At 50.4% G+C, this 16,413-nt stretch overlaps 1 protein-coding gene across 3 annotated transcripts in view; it reads right to left on the bottom strand.

Annotated features, from left to right (window-relative positions):
* Window positions 1-16,413, bottom strand: part of Rin3 (Ras and Rab interactor 3) — a 102,331-nt gene that overhangs the window by 73,658 nt on the left and 12,260 nt on the right. For all 3 annotated transcript variants that reach the window (XM_060388067.1, XM_060388069.1, XM_060388068.1), the window contains exon 2: window positions 359-566. In XM_060388067.1, coding sequence (XP_060244050.1) covers window positions 359-566 — 208 coding nt within the window. The remainder of the gene's footprint in view (window positions 1-358; window positions 567-16,413) is intronic.

Below are 16,413 nucleotides of genomic sequence, written 5' to 3'. Positions count from 1 at the left end.
ATTTAGCCTACCTCAAAGCCTGACCGCAGAACATGTGCTGATGGGCCACATGGCCTCTTAACTTTGTCTATCAATAAGAGGCATCTAAATCATGTTTCCTCTGACACCCTTGACCCTGGTCACTGACCCAGCTCTCAAAGTCAGAGAAAGCCAGCGCGTGCCTGGATGCCCCGTAAGCCTCTGCCACCACACACCTCACCTCTCCGCTGCTGGTTAAGGACAAACGCTGTGACAGAGAAAACGATGGAGGCAAAAAGAAGAGCGGAAAGCGGCTGTTTGCATGAAGCCACCTCCGTGGGGAGCATCCTGAACCCCCACAGCTCTACCCACCTCGCGGGGGTGAACAGAGCTGACTTACCCCAGCCACCTCCTGCTGCAGGATCCTGGCAGCCTCTGCCTGGCCCAGCCCTAGCTGCAGCCACACAGGGTAGGTCTTCACCAGCTTCTCCAGGACACTGATGCTCCGGCGTGGCATGCAGTTCCTTGGGGTGGTCGGCAGACTAACCCTCATGCCTTCTTTCTCTTCGTCTTCGTCTCCCTCTCCTTTGCCAGCATCTGGAATAGGACTGAGAACAGGACACAGAATCATACGGTTGGCCTGCAGTGAGACTCGGGAGGAAGGCTGGGCAAGTGGGGATTGAAGCAGCGCTGTTTGCTTATTTAACATCTATGTGGCCAGAGGAGATGATAGCAACAGATACGAGTCTTCATCTAAGACACATGATAGCATCTGAGACGATCCCTGAAGAAGGGTTTTGAAACCTTTTAACTGAAGAACACCTGGCAGGCTATGAGATGTACATGTGGCTTGCACACAGCTAGCTCCATTTTCACCTGTCCCCACCCATGTAATTACCACCATGAATGAGAGAGATCCTCACCACCCAATGTGACTTACCACATGTTGGTCATTGGGTTCTGTGACTGGTCCATACAGAAAATAAATATAGGCTGTGAGCACTGTAGGCCCAGGTGGCAGCAGAGCACAAAATGATAAAAGGAAAAAAAAAAGAGAGAGAAGGGAACCCCATAAACTGTCCAGGCATTTACATTTCAGAGAGAGAGAGAGAGAGAGAGAGAGAGAGAGAGAGAGAGAGAGAGCAGGGGAAGGTCCAGGGGGCCTGGAAGGCCAAGGAGGACCCCAATATACATACAGTGGCTTTGGACTAGAAGCTTCAGGTAAGTATCTGGGAGAGATGTGTGTCCAGGCAGAAGGAGCCTGGGCTTAAGCCTTAGGGACTCCTGTTCCAGAAGGGACTTTAGGGTGGGGGCAGGTGACAGGGCTGAGAGTGTGGAACGAGGTGAAGTTAGGGGACGGCAGGGGACCCCAGGGGTTCAGAAGCATTGGCTCTAAGTATTCAAGCAGCGTGCTTAGGGCCCCAGCACTGAGGGAAGGAGCCTCTGACATCCTGCTCCCTGGACTAAACCTTGGGCTTCCTGTGGGATCTTTGCAAACCTGCAGAGGCTAGGCCACTCCCTATCCCCATGGTCCTCCCTGCTTTATGAGTCGCAGGATGCTGCTCTTTCGTGACCAAGTGGAAACTGTTCCAGACTCTAGCTTGAGTCATGGGACCTAACATTGTACTTCCCTGCTCTAAAAATTCTGTGGCTCTCACTTCCTAGAGAATTCAGGCCAGTGACTTAACATACAAGGCATTCTCATCCTGAAAACCCCTGCCCCAAGGCTGCTGTCCATCACCTCCTTCTCGAGTCTCATGCTTGAGCTGCCTGTCTGCCTGTAGTTCCCACGGGGCTCTTGTCTTTTTCCCCCAAAATTCACTCCAGCTGGATGGCAAAGACGTAAGACAAGATGTCGGAAGCAGAAAAATAGTTGAGTTATAGATGAAAACTTCTGCCCAGGTCTGGGGTGACAGCTCAGTAAGTAAAGTATTTGCCCTGCAAGCATGAGGATCTGAGATTGGTACCCAGAATCCTCATAAAAAGCTGGGCATGGTGGCTCATGCTTGCAGTCCCAGCACTGAGGAGGTAGAGACAGATGGATTCCTGAAGCTTGCTGGCCAGGCAGCCCCGCCTCTTTGGTGAGTACTAGGCCAGTGGGAGGTCCTGTATCCTTAGTTACGGTTACTATTGCTGTGAAGAAACACCATGACCATTGCAACTCTTACAAAGGAAAGCATTTAACCGGGGCTGGCTTACAGTTTCAGAGGTTTGGTCTGCTGTCATTATGGCAGGGAGCATGGTGACATTTGCAGGCAGACATGGTGCTTGCTGGAGAAGTTCTACATTCTGGCAGCAGGCAGAGAGAGCTACTGGGCCCAGCCTGGGCTTTTGAAACCCCAAAGTGACACACTTCCTTCAACAAGGCCACACCTCCTAACTCTTCTTAAGTAGTGCCACTCCCTGGTAACTAAGCATTCAAATATCTGAGCCAAAGGAGACATTCCCATTCATACCACCACACCCTGTCTCAAAAAACAAGGTAAAAGGTACCTGAAGAACAACAAAGGAACTTATCCTCTGTGTTTCACACACACACACACACACACACACACACACACACACCTATGTATGTGCACACAGACACACACCTCTGCCCTTCAATCTGGGAGTGGGGAGCAGAATATTTGCAAAACACAAACTTCATGAGTGACAGGCAAGTCAATAAAAAAAAAGGAAGTCAAAAGACCTGAACAGATTCTTCAAAGACATCACGCATGGGCCAATAAGCAGGTGAAGAGGTTCTAAAACCCCTAGTTCATTAGGGACATGCAAATTAAAACCACAAGGTGACACCATGGTGCAAACACAAGATTGTCTGAAAGAAGGACCACTGTACCACCTTTGCTGAGGATGGCTCAGGTGTCAGAGGCTCTCAGATTTGCTAGTATAAAAGTAAATTGGTACAACCACTTTGGAAAATGTTGTTGTCATAACATTTTTTGGAAAAAGGTTGTCATGACCTGAACACACAAGCTCCATGGCAGGTCCCACTCCTTGGTATGTTCCCAAAAGGAACGAGAGTCCACCTATGCAAAGATGGGTGAGAAGATGGCCACAGCAGCTTAACTTGCAATAACTCAAAACTGGCCCAGGTACCCGTTCATGGAGGAGAATGAAGAGGCTGGGCTCCCCACACAAGGGAACAGCTGGCAATAAAGAGAAGCCGCTGATGAATAACCACATGGATAAGTCACAAAAGCCCAAGCTGAATCACAGCCGGGGGCAAAGGAAACAGATCCCGCGAGTCAATGCGAAGTTCAAATGGTGTCTGTTTACATATGCATGTTTGTTTACTTGGCTCGTATATCCATTTTATACTAAAGCAGCAATGAACAGTAATCCAATACTGAACTCTGTCGTTAACAACCCACATGCTAACATATTCAGGGAGGTCTAGAACCTTCTCTGGAATGCACAACAATAAAGGGAACTAACTAGAGACTGAAGGCATGTACTAAAGCAAACGGGAAAACATTAAGGGTAAGTGGTGGCTATGAGTGCTCACTGCGAAATCCTCTCTGCTTTGCTTAACACTGAATTTCATTTCTCAGGAAACCACCTAAGATAATATTCTTCGCATCCTGGGAGGCCTGGTCAGATGAAGCTTCCTTGCTGTACCAGAAGCCTGGCTGTGAGTTCAGGCTGTGTGATTTCAGGCTCATTATTTTGCCTCTGGGCTTCGGTTCAATTATCTTCAAAAAAAGTCTTCGCCTCACAGAATTACTGTGCCAATCTCACGCTGCGGCTGTTGAAGGTTGGTAGCACCGTCTCTACCTGTAGTTCAGCAGAGGTAGCTATTGTGTTCCTATCCCTTAGTTCTCTTCCTGCTCCAATCCCCTGCTGTGCAGACTCAACGCAAGGGCTCATCGCATTTGACTGGAGTGAATGGTGCACACATTTGTGATGCTGTCTTCTGTCTGATGGTCCCGGTGGCAACCCATGAGTTCAAGTGCAGCCTTGATGTGAACACAGTTGCCAAGAGAATCTAATTTTCTTGACCATGTAACAAGCCACAGGGAGCATGCTTTTCATGGCCTAGGCCACAGCTGGTGGATGGAGAGGCAAGGCCAGCATGGCCCACACACCTGTCAGTGACAAGCACCATGGAGCAACTCAACACAGGCTCCGAAGATGCTTTCCAGGAAAGCCAGCTCCTTGAAGGCCCTCAAGGTCTACATCAAGAGTAAACATGACAGAAGCTGGCCCTTAGGATGGTGGGGTTTTTTTGGTCCAGGCAAGATATAGAAGTTGGAGAAGCCCTTGGGGAGATGTGGGTTCCATACTTCGTTAGAAGAGTGACAGAACAAGAAGAGCAACAGAACCAAAAAATCTGGGCACAGGGTTATTTTCTGAGACTCATACTCCAAACAAGGACCATGCATGGAGGTAACTTAGAACTCCTGCACAGAAGCAGCCCATGGCAGCTCAGTGTCCAAGAGGCTTCCCCAATAATAGGAACAGGGACTGTCTCTGACATGAACTCATGAGCTAGCTCTTTGATCACCTCCATCTGAGGGGGAAAGCAGTCTTGCCAGGCCACAGAGGAAGACAGTGAAGCCAGTCCTGATGAGACCTGATAGGCTAGGGTCAGCTGGAAGGGGAAGAGGACCTCCCTATCAATGGACTGGGGGAAGAGCATAGGAGAAGAAGAGGGAGGGAGGGCGGGATTGGGAGGGGATGGAGGAGGGGGCCACAGCTGGGATACAAAGTGAATAAACTGTAATTAATAAAAATAAAAAATTATAAAAAAAGAAGAGTGACGGAGGAGACAAAGCCACCTGGTATCCGTCGTGACTAAGCTAAAGAAAGACAGATAATGCAGGGAAACTTTAGCCCTCAGGTGTCCACAGGAAACAGGCAGGAGGTGTGATCTCTGAGCTCCACATGTGGAGCTGGCCCACTCTGAGCCTTGCCTGTGGCTGTGACTCCTGCTGTCAGTGATGGTCTTGGCACCGCGCCTGTCATCTATTGGCAGAGCAGAGACGCTGACACCCTCGCCCTCCCTCCTGACAGCAGACGCTGAGGCCATTGTACCCTGAAGTCTTTGATTGTAGATAAAGAAGCAAGCAGGCATGACATGTGGCAGTGACAGGGCCATCATGAATGAAGCTGACAGCAAAAGAGAGCTGGGCCAGGGTTACGGAGGAGCTCTGCCGCAGACAGAAGCCCTCCAAGACAGACATCCTTCCCTGCATGGCTGGAGCAATGGCTTGAGCGGTCCCCCAGCCATCCCCTCTCCAGCTGTGCAGGGACCCTCTGTTGCCTCCAGCTGTGGTCAAGAAGTCCACAGTGGCCCCCTCAACACCCAGCTTCCCTGGGATGTTCTGAGCAGCTCTGCAAGGGAGGAGGGGGCTGACTCCGGGGACACTGAGGAAGGTCTGGGCTCCGTCAGAGGCCTGATGCACCTTGGTGGGAAGAAGACAGAAACCCTGTTGGGGGTCAGAGCAGTGGGGTGGCAGCCTGGAGCTCTGGCTGCCTGCCAGCCACCTGGAGGAGAGTGCATGAGTTTCCTGGCCAAGGGCCAGGGGCTTGGCTACATGGTGAGCTCCTGGAAGCTTTACTGGGAGAACTGAGACCTCTTGTGTAGACTTGGACAGAAACGGGAGGGTTTGAGTGATGGGAGCACTGGGAAAAAGTCATGGTGCCCCACCCATCATCATCATCATGCCCAGACACTGCCCAAGGCTCCAAGGGAGCAGAGAAGGAAGGAAGAGCTTCAGGTGATGTGAGCTCCGTCACCCTCCCACCTGCTGCACCAGGCTCAACTGTGTCCCCCGAAGAGTCTATATCTCAACCCCAGTATCCATGATGAGACTTGGAGAAAGGGCCTTTGCAGGCAGGATCAAATTGAAGGTCCCAGGTCAGGCTCTGGAATCTGCACTTTTAACCACTGCGCTAAAATGTTTCCAAAAATTGGGTCAATGAGATGGCCGAGTGAGTGAAAGGTCTTGCTGCCAGGACCCACATGGTGGAAGTAAAGAGCTGACTCTTCCAACTTGTCCTCTGACCTCCACACATAGCCACTGGTACACATACCCCCACATACAATAAGTAATTAAGCGATTAATGCAATAAAAAGTTGTTTGTTTGTTTTTGAGATAGGGTTTTTCTGTGTAGCCTTGTCCATCCTGAACTCACTTTGTAGACCAGGCTGGCCTCCAGTTCACACAGATCCGCCTGACTCTGCCTCCCAGAGTGCTAGGATTTCAGGTGTGCGTCACACAGTGTGTGTCCAGCTAATGAAAGTTTTTTTTTTAAACAAGTTAAAACCTTTAACTTCAGAAAAAGGTGATTTTTAAATAAAAGTTCCATATTTGCATATCCTTGTAGTAGCTAACAAAGAAAATTCAATAATTTTTTAAAAATCTTAGTTGGGAACAGATACAGAGACATATGATATGCGCAAGGAACAAATTCCTCAGCTACCATGCGGGGCATCATTCCAGACAGTTCTGAGACATGCAGGGGGTGGCTCAAATCATTATAGTGATTACGCATTGCTTCTATGATGAAAATCATCTTAAACCAACAGTGTTCTCATCTGCTCCATGGGGCTGGTGAAACCTGGACCGGGAAAAGTTCAGCCAGGACTCACTAGGCAACAACATTGGTGATCACGCGTGTTCCTCCCAGATATCTAGATTTTTCGGTCACTTGCCAGCTCATCCCACCAGACCCATGGCATTCCTTAGGCTCACAGTGTCGTCAAACTCACTGTGAAGCAAAACGGCCAACAGGCAGAGGCTAAGAACCATTTCTCAGGCCCTAAAAGCGAGGCAAGCACAGGGAGGGTGGGTGGACGCACCCTAAGAATGGAAGGCCGTGCTCACTCGCATGGCAGTCTGTCAGATCTGAGAGGTGAGTTGCTGTCATTCACACTTGCCAGCGTCTCCTCTGCTGCACGTGGTGACAAAGGCTGCAGCTGCCGCAGCACGTACCAGAAAAGAAAGGGGAGGAAGCAGCTTCCGGGGCAGAACGCTGGCTGTAGGTAAGGCGCAGGGGGACCTGAGTGCAGACACCCGGCATACGTGTAACAGAGAGCACATGCCTGTTACCCAGTGTTGGAGGAGACTACATCGGAGGATCCTTGGAGCTTCCCAGACACCCCTTCTAGCCCAAACGGCAAACTCCAGCTTCAATGAGAGCTCTGGTCCCCAAAAAAATAAGGTACGGAATAATGGAGGAAGGCCTCCAACTGTGGCCTCCATATTGGCATGCATGAATGCATACATGACTACACACACATCACCGACACACATGTACCACATACCAAGTGCACACACCGCCCCCGCCCTGCCAAGTACCATCTATAAGAAATGGACAGATAAGCTTTTGGGCAGACAGCCCTCGGCTGTCACAGCTGTCACATGCAACCGATGCCACCCAAGACACAAAACCCCGAAATCCTAAAGACTGCATTGGTGCTCACTTCCCATTTCATCCCAGGGCACAGGTGAAAGGGATGTAAGTCCTCAGCTCCGAGAATAAGCCACTGAGGTCCATAAGGCAAAAACAGAAAACCAATCAACAACAACCAAAAAAAAACCAAAAAAAAAAAACCAAAAACAAAAACAAAAAAAAACCAAAAACAAAAAAACAAAAAACAAAACAAAACAAAACAAAACACGAGGCCTGGAACTTAGTGTTCTATAGAATCAGAGAGAAAGGAGGGGGGAGGAGGGAGACACAGTGTTCACGTTGATGAGAGAGGAGCTGCCATAAGAATTCTTTGCTCTGTTCCCGCAGGCAGCTACCCTAGGAGTCTGGAGTGACGCCCAAAGAGAAAGTCCTAAAACCAACCAACCAAAACCACTAGACTATGGAGGGCAGTAAGCAAATACGTCTGTGCTGAGTCCAAAAGCATTCAGGAGAGCTGTGTGTCTCCTCTGTGGACACAGCTTACCAATGTGGGTGATGGTGCTCCCTGGCCGGGGTGTGGGGGGTGCTCCCTGGCGGGGGTGAGGGAGCCTCTGGCCAGAGTTCCAAGACTTACTGAGAAAGAAAGACCCGAGGCAAATGTGCAACACAGTGGGGTGTCAGAAGCTGGACTGCAGCTACACAAGGCATCGCTGAGTTTCCTGTAGGTCTCTCTGGGGTTGGAATATTTTTAATTTTTCAGTGACATTTATTTATTTATTGTATGCGGATGTGTGGGGGGGACCCATGTGCCCCAGCAGTGTGGAGATCAGAGGACAGCCTGTGGTTCTCTCCTTTCACCACGCGGGTCCTGGGGATCAAAGTCCGGCTGTGGGGCTTGGCAGTAAGCGCTTTTTCCCTGCTGAGCCATCTCACCAGCGGTACTCTCTGAACATTTGTGAAAACAGAGAGCCCGTGTGTTTCCAGCCCTTCCAGGTACTGGGGAAGGCAGCCTGAAGAATCCAAGCTGTTCTGCCAGTACGACCCCTTTATCAGATCTGATGGAAGACCTCCGGGGATAGGAGCCCACTCCTCTCCTGGGAAGCCCTATCTCAGCAGTGATTCTCAGTTTCTGGGTGGATCATGTCTGTGCTTTGCCTTCTCGGAGGTTTAAGGCAGAACCACCATGTTAGCCTGCACATCCAGGTTAGGAAGTAGTCAAAGGGTCCAGCCTTCGGGCAGTCCAAGGTCATCCAGAGACTCGGAGTCCAGGGTACTTTTCAGGGAGCAGCTTGGACAGCCATCTCAAGGACATCTTAGCAGAGGCCCCAAGAAGACCATGGGGAACTGTTCCTCTCTCCAGGGGCAGCTACAGGACCTGGGGCAAAGGGCAGCAGCTGATACCAAAGGCCATCAGACCTGATCGCCTGGACGTAGGATGTTCAAAAGGCAGCAAAAGGCAGGCTGCTGTCCCAGGAAGGGGGATAGAGTCTTATTCCGGGGGCCACCCCACCCTGTGAGCCTCATGTCTTTGGTGAAACATGGAGACCTGTCTTAGTGGTGAGGTAAGCAAGAGCTAAAGGAGACGGCACAATTGAGAGCTCAGTCCATTGCTGACACAGCAAACAGCAACCGTTAAATGAGAAGGAGGCCTCAGACCAGTCTCAGGAGGGAGGCAAAGCTGAAGTGACAACAGGCAAGGCTGGGAAGTGAGTCCTCTAGGACAGATAGAGTGTCTGCTGTGCAAGTGTGAGGGTCTAGATTCATCAACAGATTCTTGTTTTCTCTGCACTCTGCGGGGCTGTGGTTGACAATGCCCCGACCCCACTTAGCCCCTCAGCTTTGTGATGACAGAAAGATGACCTCCCTCCCCAGGGTCCTGTGCCATCCAGTCTTGTGCCAGGGACTTGTGAACAGTCCCTTCCTTCGCCTTGCAGCACTCAGTGGTAAGGCCGACAGCTGTTTCTTCCAGACACACAGTGAACCGCATGCTGGCACACACCACCTCCAGAAACGTGCTGACCAAGCAGCCGCTTTTAAGTGTCTCACACAATGGTTTCTAATGTTGTCACAGCTGTACAGCCATCGCCACTAGGCTCAGAACATTCTGGCTACCAGTCAGCTCCCCATCTCCCCCAGCCCCCAACTGTCACTCATCCGCTCTCTCTCTTCACGAACTCGCCCATTCTAGGTATTTCCTGTAAGTGGACCTGGGCACTGTTTAGTTTCTTCCACTTTGCATAACATTCTTGAGGTCCACCCTTATTATTGTGGTGACTAGCGCCGTCTATCAGGGCTTCTGTAGCAACCTTTTGTTTCTTATTGACAGATCATCGCTTTATATGGACAGACAGAATTCTATCTATCAGGTCAACTCCTGCTACCAAGACCTAAGGTAGCTGGGTGGTGGTGGCACACGCCTTTAATCCCAGCACTTGGGAGGCAGAGCAGGCAGATCTCTGTGAGTTTGAGGCCAGCCTCCTCGACAGACAGAAAACAAAACAAAACAAAACCAAACAAAACCAAATCCTGTCCCCCAAAACCAAACCAAACAAAAACAATAAAAGTAAGATCTAAGGTAGCAAGCATCAGTATTCTATAGGTCAACAATTACTGGAGAAACTGTAGCAAATTAACTTGTCTGAGGGTAGAGCTGCATTGTAGAAAAAAGGGAGGCAAGGACTCATGAGTGGAGTGATTCATAAAAAATGCTGTTGTTGGCACAAAAGGTGAGGCACTGGGCATGGAGTCTGATTGTGGGCCAGGCACCTCAAAGGAGAATGTTGGGCTCAGCCTCAGATGGCTGGTAGGCTGAATTTCCCCACGTGAACCCCAGCTGCTGGGCAGTACTCGGACATTATGCTGAGGGTAAGAACACAGAGAAAGAACATGGGGATCAACTAGTGATGTCTGTGGGCTGCTCCATACAGGAGAACAGCTGTGCCTGCTGCTCTACATATTGACTGGGCCCCTCTCAGGCCAAGGACTAAGGGTCCTTGCAGCCCTGTGAATTCCATGTCTCTGTGACTTGGCTGTGGGCCTCTGAAGGCTTCTCTTTCTAGCTGGGCTGGCCCTGCCCCAGAAGACAGCCCAGAAAAGGTAGGAGGCCAGGCCCGCTTCATCTCTTCTGCCAGATCCTTTCCCCTGACTGTGTACAGCTCAGCCCCAGCTGCTGCCTCTTTTCTGGTCTGGCCCAGGCTGCAGAGCAGCAGCAGGACTCAAATCAGAGCTCCAGGGCCTGTGGGGTAGAAGAGAAGTGGCTGGATTTAGACCTCCTTCATCAATGTTCCACAGATACCTGCAGCCCATTTCCAGGGTGGAATGACTGTTTGGGGTCCAGGCTAGTACCCATAGGTACTTGGGGCTTCGAGGACAGTGATCAGAGCCCTTGTCTTGTTTCATGGATCTCTTCTTCCCCCAGACACTAAAAGCCTTGCGTGGTAAGGTAGGCCCTCCACAGTTTTGCCCAGCACTGGCCAGTTCTGCAGGCTGGCCACAGCCTCTGAGAGAGGAAGTCAGCTCAAGCAGGTCTTCCGGTCCCCGGAAAGAATGAGAGCAGACCAGGCCACCTCAGGTCATACGTCACAGCCCACATCAAGGGGTCTGGCAAGTCAGAAGCCCTTCCACTTTCTGTGTCTGTCTGCAGAGGCCTTTGTCTCTCCTGAGTGAGCCACAGCCCAGTTCCCAGCCCTGCCTTGCTGAATCCACCGTGGGTTCCAGGGTTCCCTCTGGACTCATACTCACCCCCACATGGCCCCCAAGGAAGCTGTAGAGTACTGGCTTCAGTGTTAAGGTTCTTCTGATGTCACCCCCAGCACAATAGGACATCCCTGAGCCTAGTTTCTCAGGTGCTCTGGCCTGCTCACAGTGCTCTCTCTGCCTCCATCCCTGGCTGCTTTCTCTTCACCTTGGGCCCTAGACACCCACTCACCCCATTTGAGTCCTTTCATCTTTCTTTAGCGCTTCTTCTGGATCACAGGTTCTAGCCCCTGCTTGCTCATGTTTGTCCTGGTGAGGCCCATCCTCCTGTCCTGCCCCTACTTCCTGAGTCTTGGATGGGACTGTCTACTATCATGGGTTCTCAGTTTGCAGGCGATTGTACCAATTTTTGGCCATCAGTATGAAGAAGGGCTGTGTTGCTTTGGTGTTTAGGGTGTGCTCTTGTTTGCTTTCTATTGCTGTGAGGAAACACTGACAGCTTGAGGGAGGAAACAGTTTATCTAATTTACAGCCCATCACTGAGAGAAGTCAGGGCAGGAACTGAACAAGAACAGATGCAGGAACCATGGAGGAAAGCAGCTTACTGCTTTCCTACTCTCCCTGGCTTGCTCAGCCTGCTTTCTTGTATACCGTAGAACCGCCTGCCTATGGATGGAACCACCCATAGTATGCTGGGAACTTCCACATCAATCACTGATCAACAAACTGCCACAAAGACTTGTGTACAGGCCAGTCTGATGGAGGCTGTGGTGGTTTGAATGAGAATGTCCTCTGCAGGCTCATATATTTGAATGCCTAGTATTCAGCTGGTGGAACTGTTTGGGAAGGATTAGGAGGTATGGCTTTGTGGGAGGAGGTACATCACTGGCAAGCTTTAAGGTTTCGAAAATCATGCTATTCCCAGTTAGCTCTCTTTCTCTGCCTCTAACTTGGAAAAAGGCATATACTATCAGCTGCTGCTCCAGCATCATGCCTGCTTGTCTGTTGCCAGGCTTCCTGCCATAATGGTCACAGACTCACCCCCTGGAAATGTAAGCCCCAATAAACCCTTTCTTCTATAAGTTGCCTTGGTTATGGAGTTTTGTCATGGCAACATAAAAGTAACTAAGACAGAAGTAATATCTCAATGAGGTTCCCTCTTCCTAGATGATTGTAGCTTGCATCAAATTGACAAACAAGCAAACAAGCAAACCTAACTAGCACAGGGTATGAGTTTGAGAACCATGCGGCCTGCAGAAAGAATCCCAGTTGGGTGGTCTTTGCAAGTGACTGCTCCTGTCTTTGGCTCTCTTTCTGTGTATTTATGTGGGAACAGGAGCCTGAGGACTTTCTATACTGGTTGTAAGGGCCTGAGACAGTGCTTCAGTGAAAGCAGTGCTCAGCAATATTGGTTCCATCCACACACTCATCCATCCATCCACCCATCCTTCCATCCACCCACCCACCCTTCCATCCATTATATTGTCTCAGCTCTGCCAAGGACCTGCCTATTATAGGCAAGAGAGGAGAGTGAGAGACAGACAAACTGGCAGGTGGGTCCTTTTATAGCCTGTGGTGGGTGACACATGATGACATCATAGGTTACTAGGCAACCCAGAAGCAGGCTGCCTATATGCTAACACTTAACACAAACACTGAGGTAATATACCACCATTAAAAAGTTCCTAAAGTTCTCTACATTTAGCGGGCAGGGACACTGGGTAGTACGGTTTCCACGGAGGGTAACTTTCTAACTTACGGCACAGTTGAAGATGCACATCCCCTTTGACCTAGCAGCTGTGGAGAGTTATCAGTACAGATGAAGTTGCCAAGTTCAAAGTGACCCATGGAACAACCAACCCTCCTCGGAGTCACTGAAGCATTGTCTGTACAGGAGAAACGACTGGAAACAACCTACATGCCCACTGATAAGGCATCAGAAAAACGAAGGGCAAACTATGCAACTGAAAAAAAAGAGAGAGAGAGAGAGAGAGAGAAGGCTGTGTACCGATACGGCAGGAATGACTGGACGTGGCTTCTGACAAACGTGCAGGCTGGTTTATGTCCTGAGTTCCTCTGCTGATGGTGTTGAAAATGAAGGAAGAAAGAGGGGGGAAGGAGAAGAGGGAGGGTTGGAGGTTGGGGAATCTAAGTCTGAAAATCTGACTAGTGCTTCTAAGAAATAACAGTGAAGACAGGACTACTCCTCCAAGGATGGGAGAGGGGAACCCAGCCCTGGCTCTGCTTTGGGAGGGCACCAGGCACCATCTTCACATCAGGATCCAGAGACTGCTATCTCCTTTAGACCTTTTTTTTTTTTTTCCAAGACAGAGTCCCTCTGTGTAGCTGTCCTGGAACTCACTCTGTAGTCCAGACTGGCTTTAAACTCAGGAGTGCTGGGATTAAAAAGGTGCATCGCCACTGCTCAGCCCCAGACAGTACTTTTATAAGTTTGTATTAACACTATCTTTTGTTATTAGAAAATAGCAGGGGAAACTATGGAGGTAGAAAAATAGGGCTGAGGAGGCTCAGTTAGCGAAGTGCTTGCCTCACAAGTGGGAGCCCCTAAACTCCAACCCACAGAAGGAGCTGGGCACAGTGATGCATGCTTGCAATTCCAGAGATGGAAAGCTCCTGAGCCCAAGGCTATCCTCGGACCTCCACCTACAGAACACACACACACACACAAACACACACACACACACACACAAAGGAACATGCCTTTGAGATTTATTAGTTGACTGTCTGGACTTGTGTAAAATAGAGCAAAATTGGGGGGTGCGGCATTCAAAACCCCAGCTTATTGTCTAGGAACACCTTGGACACCCTGACAGAACCAGGGGCCCGACTGGGCCAGACCTCCCCATACTTGAGGCCCTTTGCCTTCCCTGTGCTTCAGATCAAAGAGTGGATCTGAAGTGTTTTCCCAAAACCTATGAGGGAAGGGCCTAATGTAGTAGAGTTCAGAAGTGATGCCTGTGAGAGGTCGTGAGGACTCCAACCTCATCAGTGCAGCCTTTCACTGATGGATCATGGTTCCATGAGCTTGGGGTGGGGATGGGGGCAGGTGGGAGTGAAAACAGCTTTACTTCACAAGTGAGTTTTCTCACTGTTCCCCAACCATGGTGAGGCACACAACTCTATTCCCTGTCACGATGCTCTGCCTTGACACTCAGGACCCCAAAGCAACAGAGCCAGGTGACGGGGATGAAACCTGAAACCATGAGTCAAAAGCATCGGAAACTGAAACCGTGAGCCAAAACAAATCCTTCCTCCTTGGAGTAGATTCTCTTTAGGTATTTTACCTGAGCAACAGAAAGCCTCAGATAAAATAACCCATTCAGATCCCTCCTCTGGAGGAAAAAAGAAGCAGAGAAAATGTTCTCATATGTCCATATGTCCAGAAGCCAGGCAGATCAGACCGAATTGTGTATGTATAGTTGTATAAACACACGAACGCTGTCTCCTGAATACTGCAAAGGTGCTAATACACGGGATGGTCCAGAGGAGTCCAGCTCATTCCAAGCTTCGGTTAGGGGCGGCTGGTAGGTTTCCCTGGATTGTTAGCTTAGTCGGTGCCATCTCCTGAAATCCGGTGTGATGATGGCGACCTGGTGGACCTACAGCACCCAGTGCAGTTCCGTGACCTGTGGCCGCTGCAAGCCACAGGGTCACCTTCATGAATTGCATTGAATGTGTAGCCAGTGGCTACACTCGGGTGGAAGGCAGAGCTAGACTTTTCTCTCCTTTGCCTTTTCAGAGTTCATGAACTTGTGTTACTTGCGATTTCTTTTCAGTTGGAAAGAAAAGGGGACTGGCAGGGAGAATCGCACATCCTTGCTACACGTCACTTCCCTGAGCACAGCTCTGCTGGGAAAGCCCACAAGGAAAGAAATGCCACCCTGCAACCAGTGGCTTTTCTCCCAGGAGCTGCTGCACCCGGCAGGCTGGATGCCAGGCCTCAGCCTTTAGCAGGCTGCCCACAGATGCCCCAGGGTTCCTGGGCTTCTGTTGACCGTCCCCTCCCCCAGCTTGGCACCCTCGTTGTTTCTGCTTCTTTCTTTTCCCAGGGATGGAGCTCTTGAGAAAACAGGAACAAGGAGGCTTGTGGTACAGACAGCCAGGGGTGGGGTCCCTACCCACGCAGGCCATTCTAGCGTTGAGCACTAGAGTCCCCCACATCCCGCTGTCACTCTGCCTCTCTGGCACCGTAAGATGCTTCCTCAGGGTTTTCACCATCTGGAACTGAGGTGGAAAGTAGGAAGGGTCAGCATACAACCCCTCAGTAAATGTCCAGCTATGGATGGCCAGTGTTCACCCTGCATGGCTCCAACCAGGGTAGAAAGAGCCCTATGCCAGAGAAAGAGCAACTTTCTAGTCGAGCCTCTGCTACTGACGTGCTGTATGAGCTTTGGCTGTGTGAGCTTTTGCTGCTCCCCCTCCCTCTCTGAATCTGAGTTTCCACAGCAGTAAAACAAGAAAAAGGCAACATGCCCCCACCGACTTCACAGGGCTACTGGAGGGCATGGGTGTCTATGGCGGGGAAGGAAGTGAGCTTCGACAAAGGAGCCCCCGTCTCTGAACGAAAAGGCGACTCAGAACGCAAGGCTGGCTTCCAGCAGCTGCCCTTCCTTAGGTCACTGCTAAGATTGACAGGGTGCAGATGGGACGCACGGGCCTGACCTCCCCTCCCCCATCTTGCACAAACCACCAAAGCATCACACCTCCCAGCAGCTGTGACACAGAGTCACCTGGTAACTCTCCCAAACAGCGGCTGTGTCATTTCCTCTGCTGGGTGTCAGGTATGCCATGTATGTGCCCCAGGCTGACTACTCTCCTGCCGGTTCTAAGGGAGCCACCTCCTAGCTACCTACAGAATCCAAGCAGTGTTGCCTGCTCTGGCTGGAAACCGCTCAGTTACTCCCTGTCAGTATATGCTCAGCTGCCCCATCGGAGGCGACAAGTGCGCAGAGGTGACTGTTCAGGCGGGAACTTAGAGGAAACTGAGGACACTGGCTGTCATAGATCCACATCTATGAGCTCCCAAATGCCCATGACAAAACCTTAGAAGATGGCACCTTCAGGAAGGGCCATCATGAGGGAGGGTGAAGCCTTATGGGTGGATTTTTTTTTTTCCTCCTAAGAGAGGTCCAGAACACGGTTTGGTCCTCTTCCATGTGAGGACAGAGCCCGGAGCCTTGTGAGAAACAGAAGCTGGCCCCACTGACACTGAATCTCTTGCCACGTTGATGATTTGGGGTTTCAGAGCCTCCAAAACTGTGATGGGGAAACCTGGTACTCTTGTAAACCTGTTTATAAGCTGCTGTCTCTGTCTCTTTGTCATGGCAGCAGGAGCTGGCAAGAGATCAAGCAGTGAACTTGAGGCTGGGCGAAGTT

This window comes from Meriones unguiculatus, chromosome 7, assembly GCF_030254825.1.
Source record: "Meriones unguiculatus strain TT.TT164.6M chromosome 7, Bangor_MerUng_6.1, whole genome shotgun sequence".
In the NCBI taxonomy this organism is placed as follows: domain Eukaryota; kingdom Metazoa; phylum Chordata; class Mammalia; order Rodentia; family Muridae; genus Meriones; species Meriones unguiculatus.
The sequence above is the reverse complement of the archived record's forward strand: the minus strand, read 5'-3'. Positions and strand labels throughout refer to the sequence as shown.